Genomic DNA, 15,809 nt, shown 5'->3' on the forward strand with positions numbered 1-15,809 from the left:
CGAAATGTTGCAATTAAACATTAGTTCTTTCAAATATGAAACGCTAAAACCCAAATCTAGAACAAACAATCATATATTTAGAAAAATATAGCAAACTTTTCATGATAGAGATTGGACCCAAGACAAAGCACACCCAAATTAAGTGTCAATTCAGAATTATCCCACCATGGTGGAAAAAATCCCATACTATACCCACTACTGCCACAAATTGTGGGAAAAGACATCTGGGGTCAACCACTTCTGACGTGACCTGATTAGCACCTACAATGAACCACTTTTGACGTGACCTGATTAAAGGCCCATTCAGTGATTTGCTAATCCGGACGATCGTAAAAATCATCCAAATTCAGATTTTGGTACCTTTGACTTTGTCATACATGTGCTAAAATAGCCTGCTAGTGGTTCAGCCGAAAGCTGTGTATTTAAGACAAAATAAGGCATTTTACATGAATCTGTAATTTATATACTGACAGTATATAAATTAGCTACATATTTGAATGTGGTTTCAACTTCGTCAATACTGCTGTTTTCTTCGATTTCTGCCATTTCAGAAATACCAAATGACAATTTGAATGATTATCCTTCACTTTTAAGCAATTTATAGACAATTTTATTTTTTTACACTTGCGCTGGAATCACTGTAATGGGTCTTTAATTTACAAATCTACATAACAATTAGCTATTTGTTAAACATGACAAGATAACATGCTAAACCTGCCAAGTAAATGTGTGGATTGCGTGTGAGTTATCACATACAAATATTACCAACTATCAATTTGTCAATGTTTGTGCATGTTTGTATTTTATGTATTCCCTACAAGGATGGGTGAATTAAATTGCGTAATGTCATGTCATGAATGTGTAGGTTGCAAAGGGAAAAGCTCATACGATCGTTCAACTAAATTATAAATTTTGTATATTATTGGTCTAAATTTTGCCATGATACTCAGTCTTGCAAAGGCTTTAAACCACATTTTATACACTCCACGATAGTGAGAACCAATCAGAGCAAACGTTAGTAAATTACTAGCCGTGCATAATTGTTGTACAATTGCACGGGCGCGCACTCCGCGTAGTACGCGCAGTGCTTTTGGACGCGTTCATTTTACTTGGGAGTTGATGCAATTATACTTGTTTACATTTTCCAACATTTTTAGTGACAATTTTTAAAATAGCAAAAATCAAGGGATTTCCTCGTGTATGAAATAGGTTAATAAATGCGTATCACTTGTTGCTCGAGAAATTGTACAAAATAATGCACTTGTACTGAGATGATGATGCGTCTAATGTACACCCCCCCTTCGGGGCTCGTGCATCAGACGCATCAACATCTCAGTACGCGTGCATTATTGTGTACAATTTCACTCCCAACAAGTGATCCGCATGTATTAACCTATAATTGAAACAGTGACCTTGCACCACAGAACAAATTGAATATGTTCCGGTTATCATCAACTATTTGAATATGGATACCAATGACTGCCGGGAAAGTCTGCCTGACGTCGTGGAAAACCAGCTGATGACGGCGAGGAAAGACCGCTGACTGACTAGAATAATCTGGCATTGCGGATGGGTGCGGATGGCGGGGTTGTATTATATATATTGTGACCCCCACCGGTCATCCGAGAGAGGATGAGGTGTGGCAACGTGTTTTCTATGATCAATGATATTCCAATTCCCCAGACCAAGATAACATGATTCTCCTGCATCTACAGCAAGATAACATTAGCAATTTCTAGCGGAGTTGCATTATTGACAGCTCAATTGCATCATTTTTCGCCCTGATGTGGCAGTGACGTCAATTACGTGTACGCTAGCGCTTTGAGAGAACGCTAGCGATTTCAGGCTGTGAATGAAATATGCATTGACGTCACTGCCACATCAGAGACTGGGTGAAAATTTATATCGAGAAAACTATCAGTCTCCATGTCAGACGAAAAATAGCCAGGGCAGATATTTGGGCAGATTCAGCTCAAGCATGCCGTGAAGAAGCTATTTGAGAGGCAAATATGAAATGACCTGCAATGACAGGAATTCGATTATGACATCACTTTGATCTACATGATATCTTGTAGGGAACGCCGACGAGAAAGCTGGAAGTGATGGGTAACTTTATCAGCGTTATTCTATGATGTTGGTAGAACAACAAAGCTTGGCGTTAATGAGCAGAAAATTAGGCAGTCGGAGAGATATCGAGGCGACAGAATGAAATACATCCATGCTTAAGCATGTTAAGATGAAGACAGATGAAGACAGTAAGGCAGCAATGGAAGAATGCTAGTCATGAAGAGCGCCAAGGGCTTGCTGAGCGTCACCAACTACTACGTAAGAAGCAAGCTTTATTAAGACGAATAGAACAGCAGAGGAAGAAGAGGGAACGACAAAGAAGGTGATTCATCAACAACCCATACCAATTCACCAAGAAGCTTTTTGAGAGTGGTGGCCTTAATTTGTGTATTTTAACTTGAGAATACTTATTCTGATTGAAACTACAGTGTGGTACAAAAACAACTTAAACCAATTTGGAAGGTTCATTGCTTGGAGTTCAGAGCAGCTATTCTCAAAAGTGTAATATAATCTAAATAAGTCATGATATGACTATTGCCAGCTTTGAGAGAATGGACTGTCAACACTCTCAATGCACAGCTTATACTGTTTTTGTTATCAGAAAAAAACACCTCGGAATCAAGTATTACAAATTTAATGGTTTTTACACATACGGATAAAATCAGGTCGCTTCTTTATAATATATTAGTAAATTGTGATATTACAATTCATATGTATATCAACATGATGAGAAATACTTGGACTAAAAATTAACAAAATAATTTAGATCAATTTCACAGTACGAGCTTAGGATTTGAGCACGACATACATATCAATAATATGCAAATAACCAATTTTTATGGCACGGGAACTAACCTTTTGTTGTCCCTTCCCAATTTCTCGTGGTACAAGGTCGCGCATTTTATACACCAATGCACATAAAAAGAGCTATTGTGTATGTACTGCTCGTGAACATATAGTGTCCTACACAGTCAGTTTGGTTACGCGTATTCAAACTGGCTGCGGAGGAGACTACTCTTCATATACTGTACGTCATCCGCCTGCTGCATTGGAAATCAATTTCGTTTCGAACGGGGGGTACCGTACGAACCAGCATTTTACCAACACAATTTCTCTTTTTTCAGGAGAAATACGCAAAAAAAATTGCAACGACTGTCAACTTGTAATGTAATAATTATTCACTTCGAATGGAGTTAAACTTGTTTTTGCAATAGATATGCCCTTTAACCAGACCGGTCAAGCACTTTCTGTGTTCCTGTGGCTTCTGTGATTAGCTTCTGGGTCTTTCTAAAGCCAAGGCCGGCTCTATCTGTTTGTCCTTTGCACATCTCAGTTAGAATTTAGTTGGCGTTCTCTCGCCCAATTAGTTCATTCATGTTTATCTAAATTAAGCGCCTAAGGTAAAGTCTTTTGTGTTAGAGTGTGACAAAATGAAAAAAAAAGCTGCCGTCGCTTACATATCAGAGGAATGTCCTTCTGATATCAAATAGCTTTGATTTTTCTAAATTTGCGATACAAACAAATGCAAATTTTTACAAAGCAAGACGCTTTGTCCATATGGGGATACGCCATCACCGTCAAAAGGGTGATCTATGTACCCCCAGATGATCAAACTAGTCTGTAGTAAGCAGACGGGGTCCGGCACCTCTAACCCTACCATGCAGCTGGAATCACTTAACCCTAGCTAACTGGAGTTGATATGAAGGAATGAGAACAAGTAAAAGATGTGGCTAGCTGACCTGCCTGATCTGGCAGAGGATACTGATGATGCACTTCGCTTTCAGATTATCTACTCCTGGGAATGTACTTGGACCACACCCACGACGATCCGGATTCTGCAGCCTCTGACGCTGCCCTGCTAATTGACTTTATCTCTCTTCTGTTGAAGCCTAGATCTCGCAACCACTTTTTCAAACAGTGTGCAACAAAACCACGGCAGCCAACTTCGAAGGGGTATCAAGAAGTCTTCCAACCTCTATTCTTGCAGTGTGCTTTCAATTCTGAACACTTTTCTCTCACGAGCATCATCAACGTTGTCTTCCCATGGGACAGTCAGCTCTCCAATGATCACTTCAATTCCAGTCTCTGATGACAATATCTGGACGCAGTGCAGTGATCAATATCTCTCTTGGAAATCCTCCTTTGCCATCCAGATCAACCCTAATGCACCAGACGTTTGCTGAAGAAAGGATGCTCGATATTGAACTGGAACTGTATGGACTGAGAGTCCTCCTTTACAAATGACATGTAGCGCTTGATGTTGGTTGGAGCTTTGAAACATTATTTCGATCAACTTGCAGCTAAACTGCCTCCACTATCACTCCGAGGATGTTATTATGCCTCCAGGTGTACATACCACTCGCAAGAGCAGGTGTACATGATTAGAGAACATATTGCAAAGTACCCTTCTTTCTACATGCATTGCAACAGTCCGTCTTATTGTTGGCAATAGATCATATGTTGACCTGCACAGAAATGAGATGCGACGAGGTTCCACCTGTCAAAGCACGTTCCAAAACATGTATCGTTGTTCACAATTCTCCCACCGTGTCCAAGTGCCTTGCTTAGCTTGACCTGGCACTTATTACGAAGAATAAACAATTAAAAAATAAAAGCACATTGCTTGTTTGTTTAACCGGTCGGTCTGGGCGGACACACACATTTGCTTAACGCCTGTAATTATTATTGTCTGTTTAGCATCACGGTGCGTCGTGCGCATGTTATTTATGAAACTAATTGATTATATAACACAAATAGTAAACATCAACATTTGTTTACTAGTACTACCCTGGTATCAAAACACCGATGATTTTTTGATATATTTCTGGCGCGCACACTTTAGCCAGCTGACAAAAGAGCAAAGTCTATAACCTACGAGGGGGTATCAAAAAGTTTTAGAAATCGCACAGAAGAGAAAGAGCTATTTCAATGAAATTTTGTCAATGCAATCACTGGTCCTTATGTACACTATGGTGCAAAAATGGTCTCATAAGTATGTTTACTTTTTTTACAGGCACTAGATGTCAGTACCTGCCTATGTAACCGCATAACCAGCAAAATGGAGAATAATGAGGCATGCAGCCGTGATTAAGTTCCATTTTAAGGGTTACAGTGTGACCAAATGAAAAAAAATCTGTGATGAAATAAAATTCCTTTTCGAAAAAGCAACAGTGACATATCACAATCACCACCGAAGATAACTTTCATTTCATCATCGATTTTCTAGGCACTGCAACCCTTCAAAAGCAGGATCTTAATAACGCTGCTTGCCTCAATTTTCTCAATCTTGCAGTTTATGCGCAATAACTGGGGCAGCAGGTTATTGGCATCTAGTGCCACCTGTAAAAAAAGTAAACATACTTATGAGACCATTTTTGCACCATAGTGTACATAAGGACCAGTAATTGCACTGACAAAATTTCATTGATATAGCTCTTTCACTTCTGGGCGATTTCTAAAACTTTTTGATACCCCCTACTTATTTTTCTATTGCGTCACGGGTTTCAGGATCAAGTACGTGGTTGTCCTCCTAGCAAACACAAACGTGAAAACGTTACAAACGTGTTTTGGGGTTTCGTCAACGTTTTTAGAACATTTAAATGTCGCGTTATATAAAGATCCTGAAAATCTTTTTTTTAAACGTTTCATAATTTATGGAAATACACTAGAGGCAACATTTTTTTTAAAAATGTTGACAAAATGTTTTAAAAAAATCTTAAACGGTGTCGTTTCTCCTTTAATTCCATTGGTTCTTGTTCGCGTTATATGAGACAATAGAGCACAACCGGGTTATGTAAACATTTTTTGAAGACATTTTGTCAACACTTACATAACATTGTGGTAGAACTTTTGCAGCAAGTTTTTTTAAATGTTTTTCAATGTAATAACAACGTTTTATACAATTTATATACGCTTTTAGTAATATTCGAAAGGTTTCTGTACGTTTTGTGTTTGCTGGGTTATATCTGTCAATCAAGCCTTGGATAAATAAACTTGAGATAACGCGCGACATTTCATATCAGTAAAACGGATGCTGCTGAAGGGACATGATATGGAAAGATATTTTTGATGTTGATATTACATCATACTATTGAAAGTGTTTGACCGTTCAGAAGTTAAATTTTGACAAAGGTATCGCTTATGATTCTCCTAAAAAAATCTGACCATCACCATCATCGCAGCCGGTCACAAGCTTGCTCCAATAAGATCTGTCCCGCGCTTTTTTTAAAATCTCAGCTGGGGAAAGAGTAATAGACCTGTTGATTAGTTTGCGATATAAATGGTAAAGTACTCTCTGTCTTTCTTGCCTCCTTTTGCCATGTTGCGGGTCATACAGAGCATAGATATTTATTAGCTCATCTGATGGTTTCCGGAAGATGTGCCCAAGCCATTTCATATGTCGTTTTTGGAAGAGGTGTGATAGTGGCTGTTCATTGGTCATCTGATACACAGTCACATTGGATACTCTAGCATGGTGACGGATCCACAGCATCAATATGTGGCAGTTCGTGGCATAGCTCTTAATGTAGTCCTCCAGCTTCTGTGTGAGAATCCATGATTCACAGCCATAAACAATATTTAGAGGCAAGCTGCAAGAAGATATTGATCAGCGGGGATGTGGCTTGATTTCCAGATTCTGTCAAGTTTCCAGAAGGCAGCCCACGCAAGCTCTGCGTCTGCGTCTTCTAATATCACTTTCGTTGGAGGCCACCATGGATCCAAGGTAACGGAAATCTTCAACTAGCTTGATTTCTTCACCATCCAAAATCGGACCATCTTTGCATGAGTTTGGTGTAATAGTCTCTGTTTTTCCAATGTTGATGAGTAGGCCGACATCCTTAGTTGCTTCACTGTGAGCTTGTACATGCAGCTGGGCTTCTTCCTTGCTGCCAGATAACAGGGTAATGTCATCTGCAAAGTCAAGATCATTCAAAACTTCGGCAGACTCCTTCCTATATCTTCTTGGGTGAGAGACAAAGCCATGTCCTTCTTCAGCTTTTTCAGCAGGAAGTCCATGATGATAACAAAGAGCAAGTACTCCTGTGGTAACAGCAAATTCCTATAACTAATATTATTTGTCTAATTTAAATTTAAAATATAATGTAAATAGTGCCCTCAATTTGCACACAAATGTAAAGTTTATAGAATTAAAATTACCACAAAAAGCAGAAAAAGATGAATAATTTGATATAGATAAAAGAAAATCTATTTAATAGAATTCTATTATACACCTTGGCAGCGATGGACATCAGACTAATACCTCGGTAGTTTGTCATTAAGGATAGGCCCCTTTCTTTGTAAGCAGTGGACTTCGGTTGTATATATAAATGCGCATATATAAATGCGCACGTGACATCTACAAGTCGCCATACCGTATTAAACGATATAAGGTACCCGGATGTACATAAACTCCCCGTGCAAAAGTATAGGGAAATGACAGGTCGCAAGGAAAATTGCTTTTGCAAAATAGTGGCATTGATTGCAAAGGGTAAAATAACTTGACCCGAAAGATAAACTCTTTATCATGTTTATTAACGTTTTCCATCACGGAAAATAAAATTAACTACGGAAAAGCTAGATATAGCTGATTTACAAACTTATATTTCATAATTTCCGTGCTAAATGGGCGTGCCAATTGGCCATATCTATGACGTAGTGCTGGTTTCATACTATCATGCTGCTTGCCGCCGAGCGGCGTGACACACGCGCATTGTAGACAAACAGACACAATCAAGACTTGTGAATGGATGATAAGTCATGCCTCTTGTCGCAACGGCATGAAAGTATGAAAGGGGACATGATTGGCTTTAAGGTCAGAACTGTGCAGGCGGCGGATGACATGATCGAGCCGGCAACTTGTGAAACCTTGGGTGAGAGACAAGCCGGCCGTATGGCATTTTCCAATATAGTCGGTTAATTTTGTGGGGTTCATTATCGAACCCCAACGGTTTTAGCTTGTATTTATATTATTTATCAACATAGGCCTATTTGTTTGTGATATTTCAAGCGTTTTAAAATTTCAAAATAATCCCATTCAATTACACGGTTGACGATGAAAATTTACTGAATTTAGAGAATGCAATGCGGCCACCACCTGGAACTGTGGTCGCAATTTCAGATGATTGACAGTGAGGTAACACGAACATGGCACTGGCCATCTGGTCACGTGCGCATTTATATATGCGCATTTATATATACAACCGAAGTCCACTGGTAAGTGGGATAATGATGTTAGTATTCTAATGTGTTGGTGCATCATATTTGGCAAATATCTGCATGTAGATTTCATGAATGGTCTCTTTAAAAAAATCACTACTATTCTTCAGGAATTCTGCCGTGAAGGAGCTGTCACACCAAGGTGCTTTCCCAAGTTTCAGGGTCCTGATGGCTTCTACCAAGCTGCAAGAAGATATTGATCAGCGGGGATGTGGCATGATTTCCAGATTCTGACAAGTTTCCAGAAGGCAGCCCACGCAAGCTCTGCGTCTGCGCCTTCTAATATCACTTTCGTTGGAGGCCACCATGGATCCAAGGTAACGGAAATCTTCAACTAGCTTGATTTCTTCACCATCCAAAATCGGACCATCTTTGCATGAGTTTGGTGTAATAGTCTCTGTTTTTCCAATGTTGATGAGTAGGCCGACATCCTTAGTTGCTTCACTGTGAGCTTGTACATGCAGCTGGGCTTCTTCCTTGCTGCCAGATAACAGGGTAATGTCATCTGCAAAGTCAAGATCATTCAAAACTTCGGCAGACTCCTTCCTATATCTTCTTGGGTGAGAGACAAAGCCATGTCAGAAATTTGTATATAAACACTGAACTTCTGGGGTTGTTGTAGAGCACTTTTATTGCCTTCACGAACGATCTTCTCTGGGATGCCATGTCTCAAAATAGCGAACATCATGTCCCTGTCAATGGAGTCGAAGGCTTTTCGAAAATCAATGAATGTTACAAATAGGGGTAACTGCTGGTTCCTTCCATTATTCTTCTCAAGATTTCTTCCAGAGGTCATCTGTGCTGTTGTTCTGTCCACCATCTCTCCTTTTCACTGTAGTGGTCCTTGTAGATATCTTGCCAGCAATAATTATTATGGCCAGCAACTATGGGGCACGGTGGCACAGCGGTACAGGCTCTGCCTTGCCATTGTGTTGTGCTCTTGGGCACGGCACTTTACCTTACTTGTCTCTCTCTACTCAGAGGTGAAATGGGGAGATGTTATGAATTATTGTCCATTGAGCGCCGGCCATAGGTATGATGAGCATGCCTTGGGCATTGTATGGCAGCTGACATATTCTTACGACAGCGGAATAATGTAAAGTGCTTTGATACACGTGGAAGGCACTGTATAAATACCAACATTTAAAAAAATCAATTGTATTGATGATGTTCCATACCCTGTTGGGCTCTCCGCCTATGTCTGCTTCGGAGAGTTCTTCCATCTGTTCTTCGAGATGTTTGATTTCATCATCATTATATGAGGCTGTCAGTTTGTTGCCATGGTCGCGTCATATTTTCTTTGAGGCCTGTGATCTAGAGAGTTTGTACCTGGCCTTTGTTGAGATTTTCCGTTTTCTCACTAACCCACGATGGAAGACTAGAGTGTTTCCTCTTCATAATAATTGTGACATCTTCAACGCAGTCGGTCAGTGCCTCAAAGATGTTCTTCATGGTGATGTTGAATTGATGTTGAACTGCTTGATCTTTTAGCAAATTCCAGTTGCATCTGGCATGTTTTGTTACCTCCAGAAGTCCTTAGGTTCTGATTGAACTTGGCTGTCACAATTCTGTGATCTGAGTAAACTTTTACTGTTGTAGGCTCTGCAGTTCCTTGCTAAGTTAAGCCATTTGCCACACATCAGGATGTGGTCGATCTAACTGGGCTCTGCTTCCCACGGTTGTTTGATAGCATGTAAAACTACGTCATTATTAAGAAAAGGCGAACAATGATGGCGCTATTTATCTAAATCGTGTTGTCATCTTTACAAGGGGTAGACACTGGTATAATGACATTAAAACATCAGAAAAAGAGTAACAAATACAACCAAAAAATTCAATAATAATTTATGTTAGGAATAACTCAACTTAACCGAATAACTTTGAATATAATTTGGCCAAATTAAATTTAAAATATATGTAAATAGCGCCCTCAATTTGCACACAAATATACAGTTTATAGAATACAATTCAACAAAAAAGCAGAAAAAGATGAATAAGTTGAAAAAGAAACGAAAATGTATGTTAAAAAGAGCTAGAAATATAATTATGTAAATTAATAAATGATTACATCAAACAAATTCCACTGGAATGCTCCCTATGTCACTAGGATATATTTTTCCGTGAAAAATCTGTGACCGCTTATAAAATCTGTGAAAGATCTGTTGGATATCGCTCATTCTACAAAATCCGATCCAATCCACTATAAAAATTGAAAAAATAAAAGTTGTTCAAAAAGACCTGCTTTTTGTGTTTTTTAAGAGTAAATGTATCACTACTTTCAGATGTAAAAAATTGCCAACACCACTTGCATATTTTTCTTTCAGGAAGTCATGATGTTTTTTTACACTAAAACCCAATGTAATGTGAGCTACGTTACCGACTACAAAATGGACTGGTTTTACTCAATCCAAGGTCATAAAAAGCAAACTAAAGATCACTTGAGTGAAATGTAAAACAGATTTCACCATTTCATAGAAGTTTTGAAGATGCGTAAATGAGTGTGTAACGTAGCTCACAGTAACGTAGTTCACTGGGTTTTAATGTTTTTAATGTGATTTGCAAACGTTAGAACATTATGTCGGTTAATTCTAATATAAATGGGGTTCGACCACTGGTAGCTTTCACATATTATTAGGAAGTACATGTAATACAAGTGCATACTATAGAATCCTGGTAACGTAGCTCACCAATCTTAACATGGTCGGTCGAAATTTCAATGTTTACAACATTTCTATGCCAAAACTGCTACAGCATCACGATTTTTACTGTGATTTAAAAAAACCTATGAGTGTTTTCCTTTCAAAAACCGCAAATTACATTGATACCTCTGTTTTAATTCTTTCCAATAACATGTGTTAAAAAGGGGTAACGTAGCTCACAGCGGTTTGGTGGAAAGTGATTTTAGAATTACACAAAGACGTTTTAATCACTAAAAAATAATGTTGATAAACAATATGATGGTGCGTTATCTAATTAAAAAACAACAAATATGTAAAGAAATCGCATTTATTCAAAGAAAATATTCAGGGTTAGATGTGACACTTGAGCAGTGGAAACGCATTTTTAGCGATTTTTGAGCCTTTGCAAGGGTTAATCAGGCTGAAGAAAGCATTTAAAGTATGGAAAACTATATATGTCCGTGTAGATCTCGTTGAGTTCTACCAGAAAAACAACATATTTGATGCCCTAAATGCTCGACAAAGTGTTTGTGGACCAAAGAATGGAAAAAAGGCTATTGGCACCGGATTTTGTAGAATGAGCGATATTCTCTCTTTGCCTACATTCCTTGCCTCCTCCCAATTGATGATATGATTATTGTCCACAACATGGTCAGTTATCGCAGATTTATGGATGGTAGATTGCGAAGCTTTCCTGTTGGCTCTGGTGCGGATATTGGTAGCGACTTTCTCTGCCTCTTTCTGAGAGTGACAAATACACAAGATGGATAAAGGAGGCCATCACTATCAGAAAGCAAGGAGCAACAATGAACCGAGACGAGGGCCAGTACAAAGTCACATCTATGACGACCTGTTGATGGAGAAATCGTCTGGCAATTCCGTTGCCAAGCAGCGATCAACAACAGCTGTTCAGCGATCATCACATCAACAGTAGCATTGAGAAAGATAGCTGGTAGCTATCGAAACGTCTGCACGTAAGTGTGTTTAACTTGGACTAGTATATGAAAAATATAGTTTTATGGAACAGTCCTGATGAATTTATTCAAGAGTAGATATTTAGTTCTCGACCAGGTTTCAGCGCCGTAAGTCATGGTGGGTAACACACATTGATCATACATACGCCTCCTCAATGTCATTGGTAACTTTTTTTATCGCAAAGAATGTCTTTGTACCTGCCAAAACAACACCAGCCAGCCTTGATTCTTAGTAAGACTTCCTCTCTTGTGTTGTCCTCCATTTTGACTGTCTTGCCCAGAAAGTTTATTGTCAATTTCAATGGACTCTCTAGTGTCAAAGTTGGTCATGTATTTCGTTTTCCCTGTGTGTATTTTTAGTCCAATTTTCCTGCTCTCAGTGTCCAAACTATTTAGCTGAACTTCCAAGTCTTTGACTCATGGTCATGTAACTTGTAAGGGCTACATCATCTGCAAACCTCAGGTCGGTTAACCATTCTCCATCGATGTTAATACCTCTTTCTTCTAAATCTAGTTGTTTGAAAATTGATTCCATGGCAGCTGTGAATATTTTTGGAAAGATAGTGTCCCCTTGCCGTATTCCCCTCTGTATGTGGATAGGCTTGGAGACATCCGTATCTATGTGGATTGTAGCTGTGGCGTTTGTGTAAATGTCTTCTAGAATCTTACCATTCCCTTCGTTAACTCCAACCTTTCTTAAGGCTGCAAATAAGTCACTATGTACCACCGAATCAAAAGCTTTTTCATAATCTATATAGCCTATACAAAGCTTCCGCTGATACTCATTTGCTTTCTCAATCAGTTCGTTCAAAGCATGCAGATGATTAGTTGTTGAAAAGCCCTCTCTGAAGCCTGCCTGCTCTCTAGGTTGATTTTCATCCAATATTATCTTGATTCTATTCTGAATGATTCGTGTGAAAATTTCATATGCACGTGATAGCAGACTAATTGGTCGGTAGTTTTTGACACCTCTTTATCTCCTTTCTTATGTAGAAGAATAATCTTGGCTTCCTTCCAGGCTGCTGATAGCCGCTTTTTTTCATTTTTTGGACCAATTTCACCAAAATATTTGAAATTTGTGCCAAAATCGGGCTTGTTTATGATTTTTTTGAAAAATCTGCATTTTTTGACCATATTTGGCGCAAATTTCTCAAAGTTAGTCGAAATTCGGTTTTGAAAAAATTAATAAAAAACAAATTTTTGGCCCAAGAATTTTTTTTTTTATGTTGCACAAAAAAAAAGTGGGCCAAAAAACCGTTATTTTTGGGATTTCAGTGCCATTTTGGGCCAAATTTGACCTGCCTGAATGAACTTATCTTCTTTTCTGTCAATATTTGGTTGTAAAGTCTTGTTAATTGAGTGATGATTTCCTATCTTATACACGTCACTGGATATATCATCAGTGCCAGGTGCTTTGTTGTCTTTCATTTGTTTTACTGCTGTCTCTACTTCTTTAACAGTTACATTTGGTATGTCTGTTTGATCTGGAGACAAGAAGTTTGGTTGACTTTGGTTAGAATGAGAGCTATATAGGTCTCAGTAAAACTCTGCACAGATGTTGAGTATTTCTTCTCTACTAGATGTAGGAATACCATTTGTGTCTTTCATCTGGCTGATTCTAGTTTTCTTACTGTTCATTTCGTTTTCTTCTACTTCTCTGACGCCTCTTCTTTCGAACTTCCTTCACAGTTTTCTTGTACTCTACTTTCTGAGTAGTAGTTTTGTCTATGATTTCTCTGAGCATCTTTCTTTTAATATCTAGCTCCTCAATCTCAATATCTTCTTTGGTTTTTGTTTCTTTGTTCTTTCTTGTGGTGCTATCTCTTCAGCAGCCTCTGTCACTATGCTGGATATAAGTGTAGATCTCGAGTCTATATCCATATCTTCCATATCCAGTGCTGTGAATCGATTCTTGAGTGTTAGTTGAAATATTATTATTCCCTCCTTTTTTTCAGCCGCATTATATTAAGTTTGCTCTTTTCTTGATGAATTTGAGTCTTGCCAGTTTCTTGTTCAATAGTATCTTAGCTCTAATCATTCTGTGATCGCTGCCAATGTTCACATTCGTGATCACTCCACAATTCTGTAGTATGCCTCTCTGGCTACTTAGTACAAAATCAATCTGATTCCTGATCTTTCCTCCTGGGCTTTTCCATGTCCAGTATCTGTTGGGCTGATGGTAATGCCACCTGTACCTACAACCTTTATCCTATAGTAAGAAATAGCAAAGCAAGCAAAGAGGGAAGGAAGCATGCAGAAGAAGGTTAAGAGCGTGCAGTAGGAAAAAGGGAGAAGGAATAGGAGCAAAGCAGGAGGTTGAAGTTGGTGCATCATATAGTCTATTCTTCCACCCGCTAGAATATCCACTTGCAATTCTCCAGTAGTCATTAGGAAGGAATCTGAGATGTTGCCATCTACGGCACTTTGTGAATTAGTATACAGTAGCCGTATTGCTTTTACGATACTCTCTGGGATACCAAAGTGCCCAAAATAGAAAACATCATTGAATCAAAGGCTTTCTTGAAGTCAATGAATGTTATAGTGAGTGGGAGTTGGTAACTATGGAAAGCCTCCATAATTCTATGGAGGATATGCGTTTGCTGTGCACAGTTTCTGCCTGGTTTAAATCTGGCCTGGTTACTAATTACAGGATCAAGATGGTCCCTTATTCTATTAGTGTGATTCCTCTATAATTGTTCATGAGGCTGAGGTCTCCTTTCTTTGGAAGGGGAACAATAACATTGGTAATCTACTGTTCCGGCGGCATAAGCTTTGTAAAAACTTTTACACAGAATTTATGGATGATGTTTACCATAGCTTCACCCTGGAGTGCCTCAGTTGTAATCACACAGTCCAGTAGCTTTGTTTTCACTGCCTGTCTCTTCCGGGGTAAAGGGGTCGGCACAAATAGGTAAGTCCTGATTGGTGGGTGGTGGGAGATCAGATGTTGGTGGACCATTGTCATTGTTCAGCAAAGCACAGAAGTAGTCTTTCCACTCAGCAAGTAGTTCTTTGTCACTTGAGGGGATTGTCCCATCTCTCTTCTTTCCCTGAGATGTCATGGATTATTTTCCATGTGGTGTTATAATTGCCATTTTCATTTGCTATTTGCAGGTCTCCATCTGTTTGTGTATAGAGGCAAGTTCATCAGCCCTGTATGACTCGTTGAGCTGGGTGTTGAGCATTCTCCACACTTCTACGCCAAAGGCGGTAGTGAAAGCCAGTAGTGTTTGATTGTCTTGTCGACTCAAAGAAGTGACAAGACTGAAATATCTCCATCAACGAACTGTTGTATTTTGCTGGACTAACATAGTGCTATCTCCAATAGAGGAACTTATATACGGTCAACATAGAAGACCATTTGGAAAACACTAGCATAGCAGTTAGGATAGCGAAAATATAGTCTTCAGGACTGAGACTGTGGTAGACCAGGGGTTTTCCTTGGGTAGACAAGATCTTGGACATTGCCGGATCTTTTTCTGAATCCTAATAATGAGAGGAATACAATAAGATGATTTTTATCCATATTTCCCCAATTTTAAAATTTGAGGCCTGCATTAGTGGCCATTTTGGAACAATGCAAATTAACATTTTTCCGCTGTGCCCTTTTTTGATATGTTGCTCAGGTGGGTGTTTAGAGTTATTAGCAAGCAAAAACATTTGTGTTCCATTTTTGTCTAGGTGCTTCCATTTTAGTATTAAATTGACTCGTCTATTCCATAAAATAAACAAGCATACCATGTGTTGTTTTCAATTTTTGATTACCCAGGTGTATGTTCTTACATACAAACATTGAAATGTTTAGATACGGATAGGCAAGATTTATTTATTGGTGTGGACCCAACATAAATAAATACACAATCATTTTTACTTG

The 15,809-nt window shown here is 38.8% G+C and overlaps 1 protein-coding gene across 1 annotated transcript; it reads right to left on the reverse strand.

Moving 5' to 3' along the window:
• Nucleotides 1-6,706: 6,706 nt before the first annotated feature.
• On the reverse strand, nucleotides 6,707-12,198 carry LOC140147457 (uncharacterized). Its single transcript, XM_072169234.1, has 3 exons — nucleotides 12,134-12,198; nucleotides 8,541-8,835; nucleotides 6,707-7,126 (listed from the first exon to the last, which is right to left on the reverse strand). The coding sequence occupies exons 1-3, from the start codon at nucleotides 12,196-12,198 to the stop codon at nucleotides 6,707-6,709; spliced, it is 780 nt and encodes a 259-aa protein (XP_072025335.1).
• Nucleotides 12,199-15,809: the final 3,611 nt, after the last annotated feature.

This window comes from Amphiura filiformis, chromosome 3 (assembly GCF_039555335.1).
Source record: "Amphiura filiformis chromosome 3, Afil_fr2py, whole genome shotgun sequence".
Classification (NCBI taxonomy): domain Eukaryota; kingdom Metazoa; phylum Echinodermata; class Ophiuroidea; order Amphilepidida; family Amphiuridae; genus Amphiura; species Amphiura filiformis.